The sequence below is a fragment of the Temnothorax longispinosus genome, chromosome 10 (genome assembly GCF_030848805.1).
Source record: "Temnothorax longispinosus isolate EJ_2023e chromosome 10, Tlon_JGU_v1, whole genome shotgun sequence".
NCBI lineage: Eukaryota > Metazoa > Arthropoda > Insecta > Hymenoptera > Formicidae > Temnothorax > Temnothorax longispinosus.
This window is the reverse complement of record NC_092367.1, coordinates 5,138,183-5,158,822: the sequence shown is the minus strand read 5'-3', so window position 1 is coordinate 5,158,822 and position 20,640 is coordinate 5,138,183. Positions and strand designations below refer to the sequence as shown.

The following is a 20,640-nucleotide window of genomic DNA, read 5'->3' as shown; positions in this document are numbered from 1 at the left end:
GACATTTGTTTCATTTGCCAATTGAAGAAAAAAATAAAATTATTAAATATTTGGAAGTAATATTTATCAGTCAAATATTCATCAGTGTCTTCAATTAATTAAAGGAGATATTTCTCTGTTTAAATCAATGGCTCCATTCAAGATTCGATAGAGAAACGACAAACTTTTGTACTAACTTAACACGCAACGCTACCACAAGTCATATCAGAAGTATACATTATTAATTTTGTATATATCTCGCGTATTAATTTTTCGCGAATCGCATTACCGTAATTATCTTACCACGCTTACGCTTCCGCTACGATACAAAGCGCAAGAACACTTAATCGCTAACGTCGCATAATGCATACATTCAGATGCGAGTTAAGACTGCGAATCAAACGTAAAACGGAGCTTCATCCAATTACAACTTCCTACAAAGGGCGTTTACGTAAAATAATCGTATTAATGTTCAACAGACCGGACTAATTACCTTACCTCTAAGCAAGGGAACGCATAATTCTCCCGGAAACGACAGCGGCCAGATTGGAAACTCCTTGCGCTCCGCTCGTCTGCTGAAAACGATTCAGCACACCCCCTCCCCCTCCCCCCAAGCTACCCACCAAGGCAAGCGGCGTGGATTAGTTTTGCAAATACACAAATACGCGCGCATGTTTCGCAGTAGCTACGCCTAATTTAGCCAACACTTCTGTGTCTGCCGACGGAACGAAAGTCAATGGCCCGAAAGTCAACCGAATCAGAGTAATTCAGCGGGAGGAAGTATGCGACATTCAGAGCGACGATAAGATGCTTGAAATAGTCGATATCACATCTCTTAAATAGCAGTGACAGTAGCATAGTTGGCATATCGTCCAGCGAGGATTGAAACCATAAAAGTAAATACGATTTTGAGCGAAAAATCAATCGAGATTTCTCCCTCACTGTAAATTCTTAATAAATTTACGTTGATTGGTATGGAAATAATAAATTGGTGCAGTGCGTCATAATTGCATTGTCGACAGTTTCGCAAAAGCTTTCTCGTCATATGTAGCGAAAAGATTGATTAATATACTAATAATATAATAATTATTTTTTTTCTTGCAATAATATCAATATGATTCTTAAATTTTATAGCAACAGCATAAAATTAATTTTTTATTCGCTTCATTAGTTAATCAGTTAGATTATTTAATTCTTTATGCGATTGCGACAGTGTATTCACGACGGAGCGATCGAATGCGTTCTATCGAGCGATCAATTCTCAATCTGCGTTCGAGGATTACGGGTATCGCATATCGCCGCGAATACTTCAAGGTAGAGTACATCGGCATTAAGTCTAACTTCCATTATAATCCATATCCAATCACTTGGGGTCGATTACCGGGATGGCAGGAAATGGCCCGCGCCTTGTTTCGTGCCGGCGCTGAGTGCCAGGCGCTTCGATTGCCGCCCTCGTGTGCTTCGCCGAAAATAAACTGTGTTTGGTATTCCCGTCTCATACTCTCAAGATATTGCGTCGAGAAAGGGCAGTCCGGTAGGTAAACATATTTTTCTATATTGGTCATTTTTCTGACAACGCTTTTAGATCAGGAAGCAGGGAAGAATTTTTAGATCCTATATATAGATAATTATTGTATCGGATAACAAACAATTCAACTTAAGACATTAATAAATGTAAGTGAGTTATTTAATTTTGCATTTGAGAAGATAAGTGTTTCATGAATCTACAAAAAAAAAATAATTCAAAGATGTAAAATTGTAGACTTATATAATATTTTGTACGAAGCCACATTTTTAAGTCGGGTTTGAAAAGCATTCAATTCATTTCTTCAATATGAAGAAATAAATCATCTCTGTACACATTATGAATTATATGCTGCAATATGATTATACAAAATAGAAAAACTAAACTCCTAAGAACATTAAACCAAAACAAATATCGAGCTTATAATTGGAATAGGTATTGCTAGAAATTGGTACCAAAAATTGTTAAGTTTACGACCGAAACGTTATCTGTGTAGTACTTGTGAACATATAGTAATAATAAAGGTAATTCTTCTATTTCTTTTAGCTAAGGTGGTCCTTACTCTCTTTCGTTTTCGCGCAGGATTTCGGACAACCGTGCCGTCGAGTTTCCCGATTAAAGTACAACGCAAGTGGAAATCGTGTTCCTCGTTCCGCGACCGTTTGCCCCGACGAAATTTCCACCGAATAACCGTCGATGCCCACCATCGTTCGCCGACACGTAGTCGGAAAGAGAACATTCAACGTACGGATCAGCAGACGGAGACGTTGGACGTCCGTTTTTGCGAGGGAAAACGACGCGCGTGAGTCGGATAACCGGAGGCTCGTTCCGGGCCTCTCTCTCTCGGCTGATCCTAATCGGGCCAACCCACTGCCTGACTAGTTCTGGGCGTAACCACTGGATGGAATCGCGATCCCTCCGCAGCGGCCACTGCGACCAGCTCTCCTCCTTTTTCTCTTTTTTCTATCGTTCACGCTTTCGAGATGGGAGTCCGACCAAGATTGCGCGTCGTGATCCACTCGGGTTGGGCGATGAGGATGTAAGCTCGCTTTTACGGAAACAATCTTTCTTCTTCTACGTACGATCAAACGTTTAATTGGCTACTTCTACTGTAAACTTATTTGGAAACCCAACAGAGAATGTGTCCGAAAAGAGAAAATAAAAATATACGTCATTCGCGACGTAATTCACTGCACATTTCATTTTAATTAAATCGTGGAAGGGAGAAATGAGAGAAATGCACAGCTGTGTGCAAGAGATCTCGCACATTTAAGAACGGAAAAGTGAAAACCGGTCTCGGTTAACATCGATTCCAGACTTGGGAAGCCAAGTCGGAAAATTCTCCAAACGGGCTCTTCTAGCTCCGCAGGAAATTATGAGAGATGGAATTATTTTTCCATATCAGCGGGATATGGTGCCTGGCGTGCTCGCTCGCTCGCGACACACACGTGCCGCCCGGAAATGCGACGCTGGTTATTTTCCATCTGGAAAGAAAACATTTGCCTCTGCACTCAACTTACAGCGGATCACCTTACGGTGCGCGGTGCGGGAAATTCGAACTCCGCTCTCTATATCGGATTGACTCTATATTAGGGTGGCAGGGTGGCAGGGGAGGGCAGGGGTGGCATCCGGTTACACGTCAGACAAGTGATGGATCGGGAATAAATGGGGAATATTGACTGGAAATATTAGAGATATTAAAAAGGAGCCGTGCATGCCCCGACGTATCTCGCGCATCGAGAGATTGAAATCTGACACTCCCGTATTATCCGAATCGAACAAAGGGCACGTTCGACGAGATATGGAATATTCGCGTGATACCTCTGCTCGTCTCCGCTTAAATCCGTTTTGGGCAAAAAAAAAGAACCCACGACACAGAGCATATACGTCAGGAATATATTCCGAAAAACTAATAAAAGATCCGGGTAGAATTAGATAGATAAAAAAAATTGATATAATTGAATCACGTTTTTAGTTAAATATCAGATTTCCCGTCTGATATGTTCTCATGTATGTAAATAATCTTTTCATATCTCATTTTAATCGCGTACGTGTCGTTCGATGATGAAACCGCTTCATTTTCTGACCTATATTTTACGTTACGCCTTTAAACGATAGAACGCGATTTCATCTGTACAGCTCACACACATAAATGTTTAATTTTTTTTTTTTAACAAATATAAGCTTAAAAACTTGCCCAGTAGGCAAGATTCCGATGCATCCGTAGAAAAATACTTGCGTTTGTCCGTGGTTAAGAGGAAATAAGTATAACTATTTGTTATAGTTACTCGTCTCTTTGTGTACGGACTCCCTTATAGAATCTTGAAGACGTCTTTAGTTACAGAGAACGCGTCTCCGACTTCCTGCGAATCGGGCTTTTCCTTAAACCGCTTTCCATGACAAAGGGCGCGCTTTGCCGCGATACCATCACACAAACGCGACACAATCTCGCGAAAGACAGCGACGGTGGCCTAACTGTGATTAGGTAAGAAAGGAGGACACACCGAGGAAGACGCTGCGGAGTTTCCGGCCCGGTGTTCTTTCCTTCCTCTCTATCTCTTCCTTTCTTTCCTTTTTCTCCTGTCTCTCTCTCTCTCTCTTTTTTTTGGAGGAACCATACGGTGGGGCTTAATTTCAGCTGGATTTCTGAGACGGCTCGCTCTTCCTCTTTTTTTTATGACCGGTACTAAAGCCTCGTACAAAGAGACAAGGAGGTAGCGCGAGGGGGTGGCGGTGCGCGGGAAGGACGCGGGAAATGCGGGAAAACATCCGACCTGGGCGAGATTGCCTCTTTCCTAATTTATAACTAGGCGAGGCCTCGCCTTAACAATTTACGCTGTATCCGTACTCCGTGCCAACCATCACCCCTTCACGCCCGTCGCCGAGCGCCTTCCCTAGATTCCGAAACAGTTACGAACCTATAGGACATCCGAGGCAGTTACGACGTCGCGACACGAGATTGCTGGAGGGAGTCTGCCGTTTCTTACGCCCGTCGTCGCTCTCCGTCTCCCTCCTTTGTTTCCCGAAGACTTACGGCGCCTCGTTGACGGCAACTCTTGATTCTGATTGACCCATCCGAAATAATCTCGAGAAAAGGGTTTGACACATAAAGGACGACAGTTCGATGGCACAAATAGCGCGCGTTATTCGAAGAAGTAAGTTGATAGCGTCATAATCAGCGTCAAATTTGTCGAGGATAAAGGAGACTACCTTGCGATGCTCTTGGTTGATGAACGACCATTTGACGGTTTCAACTGTCCACACTTTTGCTTTCCCTTTTCGCGATTACTAATGATTGGCTTGATTTTTGATGAGCGCGGAACGTGTTATAGGGTACATTTTAATTTTCCTACTGAAAAAATCGGCAACGTCAATGCAAATGCGAGAAGTATCTCACCTATCTGCATTGCAAATTTCATTTTCTTAATGGTACCGGAATGTAAAAACATGCCTTTCAACCTTGAAGAAGCTTCCAAACATTTGCTTCTTACACACAGATGTGATATAAAGAAGCGAGCAATCAAACTGTTATGAAGGGGGAAGACGTCGAATAATATTTGTTTTCCAACTACTTTTTTCTTAAATTATTATCGATATTGCATCAACAAATATGAAGTCACTATTAATGAGAAGTAGAAGTATTATGTACCTACATATTCATAGATTTATGTTTATCTAAAAAAATTATATGGAACAAAAAATATTAAAATATCTTGAAATATGATTACTAAATCATATGACAAGCTGCACGAGAAAAAACGCAAAATTCACATTTATTTTTGTGTTTCTAATGTGTAATTACTTGCATTCTTTCTGACATATTTGTACGTCAGACAATAAGAGAAAATGTTCGAATTAGTCTTTCGCGAATGAAAACAATTGATGCCGTCCGGAATTTAAAAATAAAATAAAAGAAATCAATGTTTTTTAAATGAAATAAAGACGTAAGAATTGCAAAATATCGAATAATTATTGTAGGAAAATTCTGTGTAGTTTGCGAGGCGCATAATTATCTAGTTAATGGCAATCCCAGGAACTGACCTCTACCTCGAGTGGCTTTAAAACCAGGGCGTTACAGTTAACGTAAAAGTTTCGCGATTTTACATGCGGCGGCACATACGCGCGCGCCATGTATCCGCGGAAAAAAAATTATGTACACATAGCGTATATATAATATAATATTCCGGTGGGCAATCGCTATGGAACTTATGCAGTATGGACCGGAGCCTTAATGCCGGGAGAATTTTCCTGGAAATTTCAGTTCTCGGGCGCCAACCGAGGAAACACTAATTATTTCGCAATCTCAGCATTCACCCCATTTCGCAGATAGTGTTGCATTAAGAAAATTAATTTTTTACAGCCGCTCCGTTAAAGCGGATGCGCATCGCCCGTTCGCCCTGGCGATCTGACCCCAGAAATAGCGATAGCAATTGGATGTAAACTGAAGATTATGCCATTAAGGAAATTAATAAATGAAAACGAAATTTTACGCACGCGCGGCCATTAAGAAAATTAATTTCCCTGTAGTTTGGAAGAGTTCGTATATGTGCGTGCATCTATGTGTGCGTGTGTATGTTCGTTGTTCGACATTTAAAGAAAATGCCACATACGTCATGTAATACTCGCTTCTTCAATCTATTCTATTCGTTTTTCATTTATTTCATCTTCAACATTATCGCGATTTCTTTTATAAAGAGTTGTCACATTTTACTTTAACCCTTTCTATCAGAATCGAACGAATGAAACGCATCGCGGTGTCCTTGTTCATTTCGTGGCACAATTGTGTGCCATAATTGAATCCACCGAGGTTCCGTCGTTCTGAGTAACGTCATTAGGCGGGGACGATCTTTCCACGTCGTTACATGGGAAATGTACGACGGACGAGCATAACGTCAATAGAAGCCGACGGGGCTACCATTCTTCCGAAAGATTCGCCCGTCGAGATATGTGCCGTGTGCGGTACATTCTGGTAGAGTAAACTCGAATGTTACGGCGGGGAGGGGAGGGCCACGGTTACGTATTTGTCAGGACTCGCTCGCGAGACATGCCTGTCGGTATCCTGGAGAGATATTATTCGCGATAGGAGAGAGATGGAGGTGTCCCGCCAGAACCCGCGCGAAAATGGGCACTTGGACAGTTGGACAGTTCGTGGTCGGCCAGAAGACGAGCGTCGTCGTCGTCGTCCAGGTCATTGCGGAGTGTGAGAATAGACGTCGTGGGTGCGCGCAGGGGATCGCTGGACAGAGGGTTGGGAAGGAACGAGGGGGGGGGGGAGAATCGGTGGTGGCGGCGGCAACGGCCTTCGTGAGTCACCCTATTCTTGTCACCCCGAGTTTCTTGACGGTAGGATGACGTCTCTATCGAGTTACGGCTTTGTTTTTGGGTCGGCCGACTCCATCGGCACTTCGGAAGAGAGTCCGAGGACTTTCTTTCTCGATCCCACGTCGTTCGCAGGAAGACGGTGATGCCCGGCTGAACATCCGTTATGTTGACGGTCGCGAATTCTTATTTCAGCGATCTAGAGCTACCGACGTACTTGCTCGGAGATAGTTTTATTTTAGCGACACTCGGGGGAAAAAAATTTGTTAAAAGACGAAAAGAGAGAAATTATTTCGGGAAATCAGCTGAAAAATTAAGATTTTTAAATAAAGAACTAAAAAGATTGGAATACTATTCTTTCCCCTCTATATAGAAACAAGAGAGGTACGGAAAGAGAGAGAGAGAAAGAGGGAGAATTGTATCCTTGACATCCCATTCCTTATTCCAGGCAATGATTCATCGTTGCACAGTTTGCAGGGATGGTTCATTCCGGCACAAGGCTATCCATCTCACGGCAGCCGTTCGCCGAACATTCGATACCACTGAGAGCATCTATACCACGCGGTCACGCATCTTCGTGCCGCGTCTGTAATTTACGCCGCGCGCGCGTATATCGCATTAGAAAGTTCACGTTCGGCGGAACTATCCCCATGGCTGTTCCATCGCGTACCGAGAAATTCTTCCGAGTTTAAGGAGCGAGGAGGTTCGAACTCGTAGTAACCAATAACGAGGAAGAAAGCTCTTCTTTATCTAGGTTGCAAAATCAAATTGCCACCCCACCGCCGTCGCGAGCTTCCCTCGCTCCTACCTCTTTTTCCTCCGTCGCAACCCCATCTCGCCGCCATCTCTTCCTCTTTCTCTCGAATTCTCGCACCTTTCTACAGCCACTCGCCGGAGTCGAGTTCGTGAAAGCGTTTCGTTCGAGCACCCGACCGCTATTCAAGCCCCACGTCGAAGTTAAGAACTCGCTGATGAGGTAAATCAAACGTTCCCCGAGAAAAACAATTCTTTCGCCATTCTAATGACCGCGCTTTCATTTGAAAATCTCACATCTTGCGAAAAATTTCGAGCGATTCGAAAAGCTTCCAAGAGGGAACCTCGTGAATGTATGACGCAAAGGACAAAAAGAATATAATTCCTCGTGATGTTGCCTCATCTAGAAATACGAAAAGTGCATCTTGCGCAAAGGTAAAACTTTAAATTAAGATTCTTTTTAAACAGCAAAGGCTACATTCTCTTCAAGTAAATCCTATCTGAAATCGAAAGCTTTTCAATGCAACAATTGTCTGATCCATTTTTCCAAGAACTTGTAAAAATAAATCCTAAAGATTTTGTTGAATTGTTAACTCAAAGGTTGTTGCTAAAATCGAATTTAGATGCACCTCGTCGTTCCTGAAGAAGAAATCAAGCCACTCGCGCACTGTCATCAGTTTCAAGAATTTGTGTTCGTATACAGTACTTAATTACAATCTACCTTTCCGAATTTGAATCGAACATCTCAGCTAGAATTTTGTAGAATTTGTCGAAATTGTCGCGTACGTACTCCGGAAGCGCGTATGTAATTTCTGACGTCACCCGAGAGCTTTTCTCCCCCGCTGGTTCGTATAATACCATCGCTATCGAGAGAGAAGCGCGCTCTGTTTCACCCATGCAACGCGCCGAGGAGGCCAAGTTTCGCAGTAAGAACACCCAGCGAGAACTGCCGTCACTTCCTCAACAGTTTGCAAGTAGCTGGCAAACATCGGCGTGGATGCCGTCGACTCGCGCATAGTTCGCGAGCACATCTTTTTTCGCTGAGCGGGACCAATCGCGAAGCGCGATATGCTTTCACTAAATAATACATCGCGTGACTGCGTACTCGTACTGCGAGTTTAAATCTTTGTGAAAGAATAAACTATAAAGCGAAAGAAGCTAAAATTCGTACGTATGTAGGTGTAACTTCGAGCAACAGGTAATGCAATTTCGCAGCTGATATTAAGAAACGTTTATATGCAAGGCGATAAACGAGACGCCTATTACTTGGCTATAATTGTTATAATTAAAAATATCCACTTCGAAAGTTTTCTTGGTGCAAATATTTTCTTTCAAAATTAGAATTCTCTGAAATATTTAGTCCGTCACGCTTTAAACGCCTCTTCCTGCAGAAGAAGACGTCTGGGTGAAAAAAAATCTGCGTTTCTCAGCGTTCGCGAGGGAGGAGACTGACAGGTGACTCGGCTGACTAGAATAAGGACAAGCAAGGCAAGCAGGAAGGGGAAGGAAGGAAGGCAGGCCCGGAGTAACTTAAACAGCGGCTAACAAGAAGTAGCAAGTCATAATTGAGTCGGGCAAGTATGGCGGAGTCCATGTCGGTAGGTGGAAAGCGCCGCTGTCGACATACCTGACCGGAATTCGAAAGCAGGGGGAAGTAGTTCTTCGACCTCGGAGATGGTTTCCGTTAGTTCGTCGCGCCGCCCGATCGAATGGCGTACAGATGTTTCCCGGCATATTAATGCTATACACGCAAATATCCCGCAAATATCCCGTCTTCGGCTGCAAGAAAAAAAGCGAAAGTGAGAAAGAGAAATAAAGACGACACGCGGATGCTTAAAGAAACTTAAAAATCTCAAATTTAGACACTTAGAAATTCAATAAAGTTTTCCATCAGATTCTTTTTTTGTATTTTTCTTGATCAGAGATATTTCAATTTTCGTCTAAATGTTATCGACATGTTTCTTTGTTATATTTAAAAGATACAATATACAAGATGCAATATATATATATACCTTTTTAGACGATTCTTTGTGCTCGCAGATGTGCAAAAGAGTTGGTAATCCGCATTTTGACGAGTACTTGTAAAACGAGACTAGCGATGGAAAGGACGCGCTCCTGCTGCACTTTAGAGCATAAATCGTTCGCCAGAGGGTGCGCGTGTAGCGTGCTTTTGCCTGATTCCAAGAATTATCCGGTGGAGGTCAATGTGAATGACATTGAGGGGGGCAGGAGCCGGCCGGCAGGGACTGATCCGACTGATCCACGGGCGCAGAACGATCGATGCGAAAATGTCGCACGGCAATTTGTTGCAAGGATACAACTGTAAGTACAATCGTCTACCATTCTCGCTGTTCGTCTCGCCAATAAGTCGCGGATCCGCCGAGCGGGCACCGCCTGCACCACATGAAAAATGAGCTCTGATAATGGCGGCTTTCGTTTATTTGACGCCAGACAAAACAAGCCGAGACCCGAGCCGCGAATCGCGATGCAACGTGACGTCTCGGCAAGATCGGTCGCGTGTCGCGTGCGAGAAAAAAAACCGCTGTTTTTTTCCTCGATTTACGTAAAAATTATTCGGTGAATAAAAAAAAATAAACGTGCTACCTCGGTGAACGTAGTCTGCGTCGTGCATCGTCCAAGGACGATTCTTGGCTCGTGAATCCTCGGAGGTGTTGACGCTTCCTGCAGGATGCCGTTCATAGTATGTTTCTTTTTTTTTTATTGTGGTGACATTATTTGGCTATTGTATTGCCGTTCGTGTGTGCAGCGGTGCCTGGTAATTGTAGAATGTGGAGGAAATACTTCGGAGTAAAATGCTCTGAAATACAATAAAAAAATTATGTCAGTAATTTATAAATAATATAGATCTAATAACGAGAATATAAAACTGCTTAATTAAAATAATAGAAAAAATTTTTTTTTTCTATTATTTTAATTAAACATATAATCTACTTATCAGTTTTATATTATATTTTTATATCATAAAATTGTAATATTATACGTTATATATATTGCACACGTAATACGAATAATAATAGAAATAAATTGTGTTCACAAGTAGCTCAATTATGCTAGATTATATTCTCTTTGCTTTACGCGGGCTTTGCTTTTAATTAACACGGATATTTTTGTAATGAACAAATATAGATATTTAAATATATCTAGATATCAGCTCTGATATTTCGAGAAATTTAACATCATGTAATTATTTTATATTTTAACTTGACAACGGTACGGATATAACTATCTATCCATTAACAGAGCCACTAACGTAAAATTTAATACATGTATATAAAATGAGTGTCGATGCTATACACGTGAACCTTGATGCATAATTTATGAACACGACGAAACTTGGAGACAGATGTTTACATGATGTAATATCGCTGTGTATAAGACGAGCCGGCATGCATGTTGTCTGTACCGGTACGACTGTATCGCATTATCTCGCTCGAGATGCCATCCGCCGATTAGACGGTTACGTTACCAAACAAACGGGACCTCTCCCTCCCAAGGAATTTCGGAGTAGTAACAAAAGCGGAAGGCTTTCGCGATTAATTTTTCCACAAACAATAATATCGTAAACGTATTTCTTCCCGAGTAAGAAAACATCGGCATCGTGGATGGACATTGAGAGTGAAAAATCACTTCGATCACTTGAAAAATCAAATATTTTTTTAAAATGGATTTATTTGTAAAAATATAGATTGCGAAAACCATGCTTTTTCGACAAAACATTTGATCGTATATAAAATAATACAGTGCATGTTTGCGAAATAAATAAAGTTATTTCGAAATATCAAATATGCTTCTTACGTATGATACAATGTGTGCCTGTACGGCACAACATACCGTCGTAATTATTTTTAAGATAAGACAACAATTTCTCTATAGAATGTACTTTTCGACTTTGTAGGGGAAACTCAGTACGATGATCCGCAGGTGCAATTCCCCCGTCCCATTTCGGACGAAGTTATCAGGTGAGCTCGCAATGTTCTCGTAAGTAGTCGGTATAAGCACGGATACGAACTATTTGTTTCCAGTATCGATGTATAAAGATTACGCTGTTCAACAAAAAATGTTTTTTTTCGAGCACAAGAATATCGTTTCTCATAGTTTTTTGAATACTGAATATGATTTAGTTTAGTTTATTAAATAGCTTGATTTACAATTTTGAGAAATTTGCAAATAAAATTACGAAATTGAGTTTAGTAGGTACTTTAGAGTGTACCTATTTTATCATATAGAAACTACTGTATGTGACGTGTTGGAGAAATGGCATCATATTCAGCGCCTAAAAAACTATGAGAAACGATTACCTTTGTTCTTATGTTTTTTTTTTTGGTTGAACAGTGTTATCGAACCGTACAATTGTTATATAAGAAAAATTTCCCCTTTTTATTTAATGAGTTAACAATACTTAGTTTTCTTCAAGTGAATTTTTAGACATATAAAAGAATAGTTTTAGTTATATCTATTGTAGTAGAGAAAACGTACGATACGTTCTAATTTCATTAATCCCGTTAATTTATGAAACCATTGCGGCAATCAAGCGTTTACGAAGTTTACGTGAAGGAAGATTCGGGCCCAGAATCGAAGAACGGTGACGTAGCGAGTGTTTCGGGTTTAGGATCTGTCCCCAATCATCAATTGACCCAAGTAATCAATTGCTATAATAATTTTATAATTGATAGTGGTTTACGAACGAGTGAAATGACTTTCAAGGAAGAATGCGTGGACCTGGATGCAACTGTAAATTCCGAAGTGATCAATATCGACGGCGCAGTCACGAAACTCGTCGGCAAGGACGCGTTAAGGTACAAAGTAAGTGCCAAAGTAAGGTATCTTAAATATTTGTCCAACTATTAGCGCGGCAAGTTGTTTGCCAAGAGCGAGTGCATATCGCTACAGCAGCAGTTTATATGAAATATTTCACCGACGGGCGTCGCTCCGTTTATCTAGTTTGCCCCCCCCCCCCTTACTTCTTACTTTGAAGAATGTCATTTGCATACGCCCGTTTCTATAGTTTTATGCTCCAAGTATTTGCCTATCTACATCGCGATGCATAATTGCGGGGAGCATTGTTGGAAACTGTACTTTTACGCGGCATAATGCAATCCTCGAAATTGCACCGTAGCTTTTGCGTACGCGATTTAACTTTACAGCATTTCTTCATCGCGATACTTTGTGAATTTCTTTGTCTTCAGCGTTTTATTGGTATTTTCGTTTGAACACGACCTTTTCAGATTTTCGAACAAAGCGTCAGCGCGCCGGATAAGAATGTGGTGGTGTATTCACATCCTGTTGCTGAAGGACCTTTGCCTTCGACAACTCGGCTTATCGATAAGGATGATCCGCGATCCAGGCTGCATTTTGTAAAATATCTGAAACGCGACGGGAAAACGCTCAAGATCTGGGAATGCGGCATTTGTACGTAACGCTTCTCGCTGTAATAATATGCAAATCTGTTTAACCAATAAAGAATATTTTATGTGAACGGTAATTCTCACATTCCCGTATTTTCATTAACTAATAATTGAAAAATAAGAAATGGAATTAAAAAAGAAAAAATTAGAAATATTAGAGCTAAAAATAAAAATGACAAATCTTTTTCTTTCGTGGAAAATGTCATTTACATTTCTCATTCGATTTTGTAGCGTAACGAGTAATTACTCTTTAATGTCGACTCGGAAGGCTCGACAGCTTGTTTTCGTTATAAGAAACTTTTACGTTTAATATTCGAATCAGGTTCAAAAGAGTTTCGCCATCAGTACACTCTGATGAGACACTTGCCGACTCATACTGACGAGAGAAACTTTAAATGCGAGGCTTGCGGCAAGGCTTTCCGACAGTTGTCAACATTGAGTCAGCACAAAGCTATACATAGCGACGCCAGGCCCTATGTGTGCGAATTTTGCAAGAAAACATTTAACAGGTAGGAAATTATTAAGGCTGCGGTCCATTTAATGCTACAAATGCTTCGAAGCGTCGTCTTCTTTTTTCTTCACTGAAAGAAAAGAGAAGATGAATGCTTCGAAGCATTTGTAGTGTTAAGTAGACCGTAGCCTAAGTTTTATATTTAAATGACAGCAGCCAATGTATCTTTAGTGTTTATTTATAAAATTAAAATAAATATAAAGAGGCTCAAATGATTAACAAATCAATTGAAGACAAAGGGACTCAAACCCATAACTGGATGTTCATTATATATTTTTTTAATTCACCGGTTTCTATTGTTCAAATTACACTGAAGATGGTCTAAAGAGAGACCGAAAGTTTGTAAATTATAATTTTGATTAAATACATCCAGTTATGGCTCTGAGCACCATTGTTTTCAATTGAATCATAAAATTAACTTGCACATGATTTTAAAATAATATGTATTTCAGAGTATCTACGTTAATCTCCCATCGGAAAACGCACTCGGAACACAAGCCGCACAAGTGTCACGTGTGTGGTAAAGGATTTCATCAAAAGGGTACGACGCAAAAATATAAATTATGCAATAATCTGTTATCTCGCACCGGCAAATTCCTCTCGAAAGAATTTTCGATTGTCATAAAATCTTCTTTCCCTTTTTTTTTCTATTTTAGATTTATTCATATCCAATGATTTTATTATGTACTTTTGTAACGTAAACCGACATATAAAACACACATGCCACCCAAAAATCTCGAAATAAATGTATTTTCAGGCAATTTACGAAACCATGTGTTCACGCACACAAACGAGCGGCCGTACAAGTGTGAGTTATGCAGCAAGGGTTTCAATCAGATGTCGAATTTGGTCTGTCACAAGGTGAAAGCGCACGCACACGCTGACAAGATGCAGTATTCGTGCGGAGTCTGCGGAAAGGAGTTTCCGCGCAGGTTTGCTTTGCGATCGCACGAGGAGTACAAGCACGGTATCAAGTACCGAAGCACGAACAACGCGCAATCCGCTGTGAACGAGCCCAACACCGGGAAAAGGTATGTGGGAAAGTGGCTGCGACGTTAACTGCGATTTACAATCCGTAATCATTGGCGCAATAAATGTGTAAACGATCTGAAAAAAATCGTTGGAATTTGTCTGCCATCTCGAATAAATATCCATAGAATGCAAACGGTAAATTCCAAACTGATTTAATTAAAAATATTAATCCCTCTGTTATCCAGATTACTAATTGGTATTTTTGTTGGATATAAAAAGGAAGACACCGCAAAAATAGATGAATTTAAAGGCAATTAATTATAATTTCACAGGTCAATCTCCTGTAAAACAGATCTCTTTTAATTAGTTAATTTCCCGCAGGTGGATGATCAAAGCGCTTATATATTTAATTATTATTTCCCACGATGCAAAATTGATTCAATTATAGATATATTTTAGCGCGCGTATGTGATTATACATTTTCAGCAAAAACGTTAGGATTATTCAGTTGTACAACGGCGATCGAAATCAAACAAGTGAGAGCAAAGAGAAGGATTATTTCGGCTCGGTTAGTATATATTTGATTTACGGTGAATACAACGAATTACGGATTTTGTAATTAGTTTTGGAATCCTATTTCATGAAAGTCGGATTTGATGGACAGCATCGTGATAAACAAAATTGATACGAAAGCGATGGAAATGGCATTGCTTCAAGGCCAGATTCCTTTCGCTCTTTACAAACCTGCGAAAGGTATACCGGTACTCGTTAAGATTTCATCTACTGCGAATAATAAGCACGTAAGTATACTTTCACGTTATCAACATAATTAAATCATCTTGGAAATTTAGGTTTTTAGCGAAAGAGAGATAAGTGAGCACGAAAAATATTCGTGTTGTTTAAAAAATCACGCGAGTAAAATATATATAATAACATTAATTATATATTAATCAGAAATTAAATAAATGAATTTATGTATAATTGAAAAACGTCAAAGTTATAGTAAAGATAATTAAAATTTTTAAATTTCTTAATATAATTTATTGTTTTTACGTACTAACATACTTGATGAGGCTCAGGATTTAGTTGACTTTGCAAAAAGCTTATTCAAAGTTACATGTTATATTACAACAAGTAGATTGCATATTTTGCAAGTATATTTGTTTATTTTGCTATTGATAGTCCCGACAGCTTCCTTTAAGTTAGTATGTTACAAACAATAATTCCTGTGTATTAATAGAAATATCTACTGATATTTATTTATCCAACATATTCAGTTGTTGTGTTTGATAATAATTATATGTATCATTTGTTATAGATTCTTACACCTGCGACTGCCGAAGATTTGCGAATAGCAGGAAAAATAACTTTAAATCCTGCCGAGAATTCAGACACTGACGGTAATAAAGCTGTTCAGGTGAAAGTACCGGTAGTTGCCACTGTGATGCAGAATATCGAACCCGATGGTAGATCCAGCTTCATCATCGAGCCTCCCGGCGCGGAACAGGAGCAAGGTAAGCTCTCTCGTCAATTTTGCGAGGCGAGACGAGGCAGAAAGAGACGTGCTCCTCTCTTTAATCTGTCGTCGTCAGATGATCTGGTGACAGCGTTGGACTCGCAGTTCTCTCCGTCTGTGCTCAATCGCAACGAGCCAGACCGGCAAAATGGCCCGAGTTCAACTACGTCGATGGACGAATGTAATGAGTTACTAGAACTGGCTGCGCAAGGTGGAATACAGTTTGTTCGCGCCACGGAGGACGGTCGTTACGAGGTAATGTAGAAACGATTACCACATTCAACGTATATGAAGCTGTGTTAGCGCTCGTAGCGGTGCGTCCGGTAATAGTCACGTGTCGGGAACAGGATGATATCCCCTTGTTGGAGTTTAAAATAACTTTCCTTACAATTTAATTCAATTGTTCCTACGATACTTTCGCGGGCTCTAAAAGATTTAAGAAATAGTCTATGATAATTGTGCCTTTATGATTGCTGATAATAAACTTGGGTAAAATCGAGAAAAAGACGATTGTTGATATGACGGGAATTTAATGCAAGAGCGTGCACGAATCCCAAGGCATAACATCGTCTCTCGACATCTTTATCTTTGGAAGAGCGACGTACTTTTTCTTTACGCAGAACCAGTATTACGCCGTCGACGTCTTTTCGATCGACTTTTCGACTTACTGTACGCGCGACCGGCGCGATACATTCGGAGTATTCATGTCAGGCGCCTTCATTCCTTTACATAGAGTTCCCTATTTAGAGAACCGCTACGCTGCCGCGTTTGCGAAACGTGCTGTGTAACGTTCTTATAGGAATGTATAGCGTTCGCTGTAATTTATCTTCGGCGCTTCTTCAAATTAATCGTAGAAACTCGATTAATTTTAACATTTATATCGATAGACTTCAAACGCTACAAGAGTCTTAATTAAATACTTTCTATTCGTGATTCTCTGAAGTAATTTTGGAAAGCTAATTGATTTTTTTCATTCATAAAATTGAAAATTGATAGATGAATCTGGTTTAAAATCTTAAGAAGCATTTACCATTTAAATGCTCGGTTTAAACCGATCTTGTGTTGCACATAATATTTCAGATTTATTTCTAAAATTGATCTCACGATTTGTAATTACATAGAATTATGATTTTTTGTAACTACAGGAATTATGGTTATAAAATATAACAAAAACGTATTTTTTTATCATATTTACGTGTATGTGTCGCACAGTTCGTCTTATCAGAATAAATTATTCCGATCATGACGAAGCTTTAAACAGTTCAATGCCCTTATGTGCACGCGTTATGGCTGCAGGTCATGACGAACAGCGAGGCTCGCGACTTAATGACGCAGAATTCCCACGACGTAACGATTCTTGACGGCGAACAGGCGGACGCCATCAATCTCGTGAATATACGCAATAACGGCGACGTCATCATCGGCGACAACGATAATCAGATCATGGTGCTGGAATCTGGCCAGAAGCCCAGCGGTATGCCAATGGACAGCATCGAGATGCTCGAAGATAAAGACATTAGAATTCTCGACAGTAAAAGCCTCGACGATCGTTTCGCGGATGGCATGGCATTCCTCTCTCAGACCAAAATCGACGATCTCCTGCTGGGTCCCAAACCTCTGCCTATCGATGGCGATGGTGCTCTTGCCGGGCATGAAGATGGTAGGTGGATCGGCGCCGTAATGTCACAATTTACAAAAATCTTTCAGGTGTTCGAGACCGTTGCACATTTTTTCAAGTATAAGTCAGAGTTGATCTCAATTTCAACAGTTCTTTTATTTTCTAAGTAGCTAATAATTAATTATAAAATCTGAATTAATGTGAGAAGGAGCAAACGTATGCAAATTTACAGCCACGCTAAGTCTCTTGAGATGTTTGAAATTAGTTCTAAAACAGTCGTATGCTCATAACTTTTGTCAATGGTTGCCGATCCCCAGCAATGGCCGTGACGTCGAGCCAGCCGGATCTAACGAGCATCTTGGGTCATCCCTCGAACCTATCGACTAGCTCGCAATCCTCGTTATCGTCTCTACTAATGAAGAACCATCCACCATTATCATTATTTGGCGAAACACTACCGTACCTAAAGAGCAATCAGAGTCTTACGGAAGATCTAAATATTCTCGGTGTCTCCCCTATGGAAGATCATCATTCGGAATACGACTCGAAGATGAAATTGTCCTCAGTCTTCGACGATGACTGCGATACCGGCTTAATGGCTTTCGGTCAACCGGACATGAAGATGCTCGATTCCGGAAGCCAGTGCATGAAGGTATGGTCATTTAAAGATCTTTTGCGAACACTTATTGAGAATACACGCGATACATTTTTATGACGAATTTTACAGCCTTTTAGTGATAAGTTTTGTTTGCCACCCCCGAAAATATATCCCGGTCTAAACGAGGTGAAGATTTTGGGACCGAAGAATCACAATCACGAGTTAGTAGTCCCGCACTATCAAGATACAAGATTTCTCAGTCCTTACGAGCAGTTCCTCAAGAACGCCTATGGGCAGAATGTTTACGTACCTAATATCGTCGATCCCGCATTCGAGGGATGTAGGAAAGAGGTAAAAATACTCGGTAAGAAGCTCGGTACTGGCATTATCACTACGACTGAGGAAGGTGATATCGTCAAAGTTATCGATGAGAAATCTAAATTCGTAAGTAAAATCATATTCTCTCTTTTCTCTCTAATTATTTTTTAAATAATGAACCTTAATCATCAACTTATAAGCGTTACAAAACATTCGCTCAGTATGATTTACAACGATGATTGGAACCAACGACGGATTCTTTAACAAAGTTTGATTGGATATTCGACTAGCAGTCTAACTATTTGATGAAATATTTGGCGTTTGATTGCAGGAAAACACGATGTTCTGCGATAATAACTCTTTGCAGCAGTGTGCGACTGTGTCGCCGAGACTGCACCGGCAGCCGCCGATGGAGAATGATGCGGATAACTTTTTTCAAGTAAACACTTTTGAAAATTATTACTATAAGAACGACGAGAAAAAGAGAACATTTCTCCGCACCTGTGTAGACCGGCAGCCCCTGTTCGGATTTTCTGAATTTCGGTAATCGCTTCGCCGGCAAAGACATGTCGCCCGACGGTCACATTGATAGAAGTCAGAAGGATGATCGCGGGGACAGTTTTACGTCTGGAGAAATGTTGAATCTGGATTGACGAAGCGCGGCGGTAGATAAAATGGACTCTTACTTCTGGTAATTACTCGTTTTTTTGTGTCGCTATCTTCTGCGATTCGCCTGGCAAAGTATTAGTGCATCGTCGCTTCGATTCTGTTCGGTGCGTACAGAGAAGCGGATAGGTAATACGTGAATTAAAAATAATTAAATTATGCAACGAGAAGGTGCGTCTTGGCAATTTTATAGTTTTCCGTTCTACAAAAGATTGCACCGACTTAAATACGATAGGCTGAATTTTCATTTACTCATTTTTACTTGCAAATTTTGTTGATAATTATTCAGTGATACTATATGAAAATTACTCTGATGTTTTTGAGAGTACGCAACGATTGATTTGCAACTGAATAAAATATCTTTCGAAAAAAAATGAATAATATAATTTCTAATAAATTATGGATAAGTCTTTTACGGAATATGTTTGTAAATCGAAATATTCAATATCTCAGATATTTAATAATTTCATTAATATTTATATGAATTGCGGTTCTTAAATTACGCCATATTGTTACTTTCGAGTTTTCTACACTGATTTACGTAATATGATTGTATAAATCTGTCCAGTATTTTATATTCAGATATTTGAATGTTGAATAAAGTATAAATGAAATCAATGAAGCCTTTCTTCCGAACTTTCCTTTTATTCGACTGTGAAAAATAAAATGTGGTATATATCCGTTAATATGAGAGAAAAATCATCCCAAAAAAAGCATTGCTGTTTTTAATAAATACGTGGGATAGAGAGATACGAAAGACTGCGATATCCCGATACGAAGGTTATTTAGATTTATTCGCGAATTCTCGACTCGGCAATATTTTCTCCGCGTGCACGTGCCAATACCAATAGGTGGAGTGGTTAATACCGTCTACCCTGGCATCCATCCCTGCTACTTGATAGTCAGCTCCCATTCGGAACCGCACCGTCTTATATAGTAACCTGTACAAGCAATCTGATTCGCAATTTGTGGGATTTAGAGTTGACGTGAAAGACAAATTAGTCAGCAATTTGTTGACACTCGATTTTTGTGTGCGAAACGTTTATAGACATATATTTTTATTATTTAATTGTGATACAATATCTAAAAAATTATGTGCTTGATTACGTCTTTAAACAATTGTCGGAGTTTAGTTCTCTTTCCTTTTACGTTATATCTTGTCGCGCTATACAATATAAATTTATAATATAAACATCTATAAGGACAGAGGTGTGTTGGTATTGGTAAGTGCGCCACGGCATACCTAGTGATATCTTATGGCTGGAGTTAGCATTTATCTTCACTACTTGATAGTCAGCCCGTAGAAACCTCTCTACATTTAGATAACGCGGGAAGATCTGTAATATAATATCTTGAAGAGCGTAAGATCGAAATAAGGGTAATAAATTTTAAATGAATAGAAATAATGTTGCCTGTGTATCGATAAAGCAACGTAGGCG

At 40.0% G+C, this 20,640-nt stretch overlaps 1 protein-coding gene across 1 annotated transcript; it reads left to right on the top strand.

The window, feature by feature from the left end:
• Window positions 1–9,786: 9,786 nt before the first annotated feature.
• Window positions 9,787–19,693, top strand: LOC139820434 (uncharacterized). The gene is given in 18 exon segments (XM_071790704.1): window positions 9,787–9,898; window positions 11,448–11,556; window positions 12,060–12,122; window positions 12,124–12,400; window positions 12,823–13,006; window positions 13,325–13,511; window positions 13,966–14,054; window positions 14,271–14,544; window positions 14,972–15,053; window positions 15,133–15,301; window positions 15,763–15,999; window positions 16,078–16,256; window positions 17,298–17,661; window positions 17,885–17,931; window positions 17,933–18,271; window positions 18,347–18,661; window positions 18,867–18,974; window positions 19,045–19,693. Coding segments are annotated over 18 exon segments (3,279 nt in total). The 3' UTR covers window positions 19,189–19,693.
• Window positions 19,694–20,640: the final 947 nt, after the last annotated feature.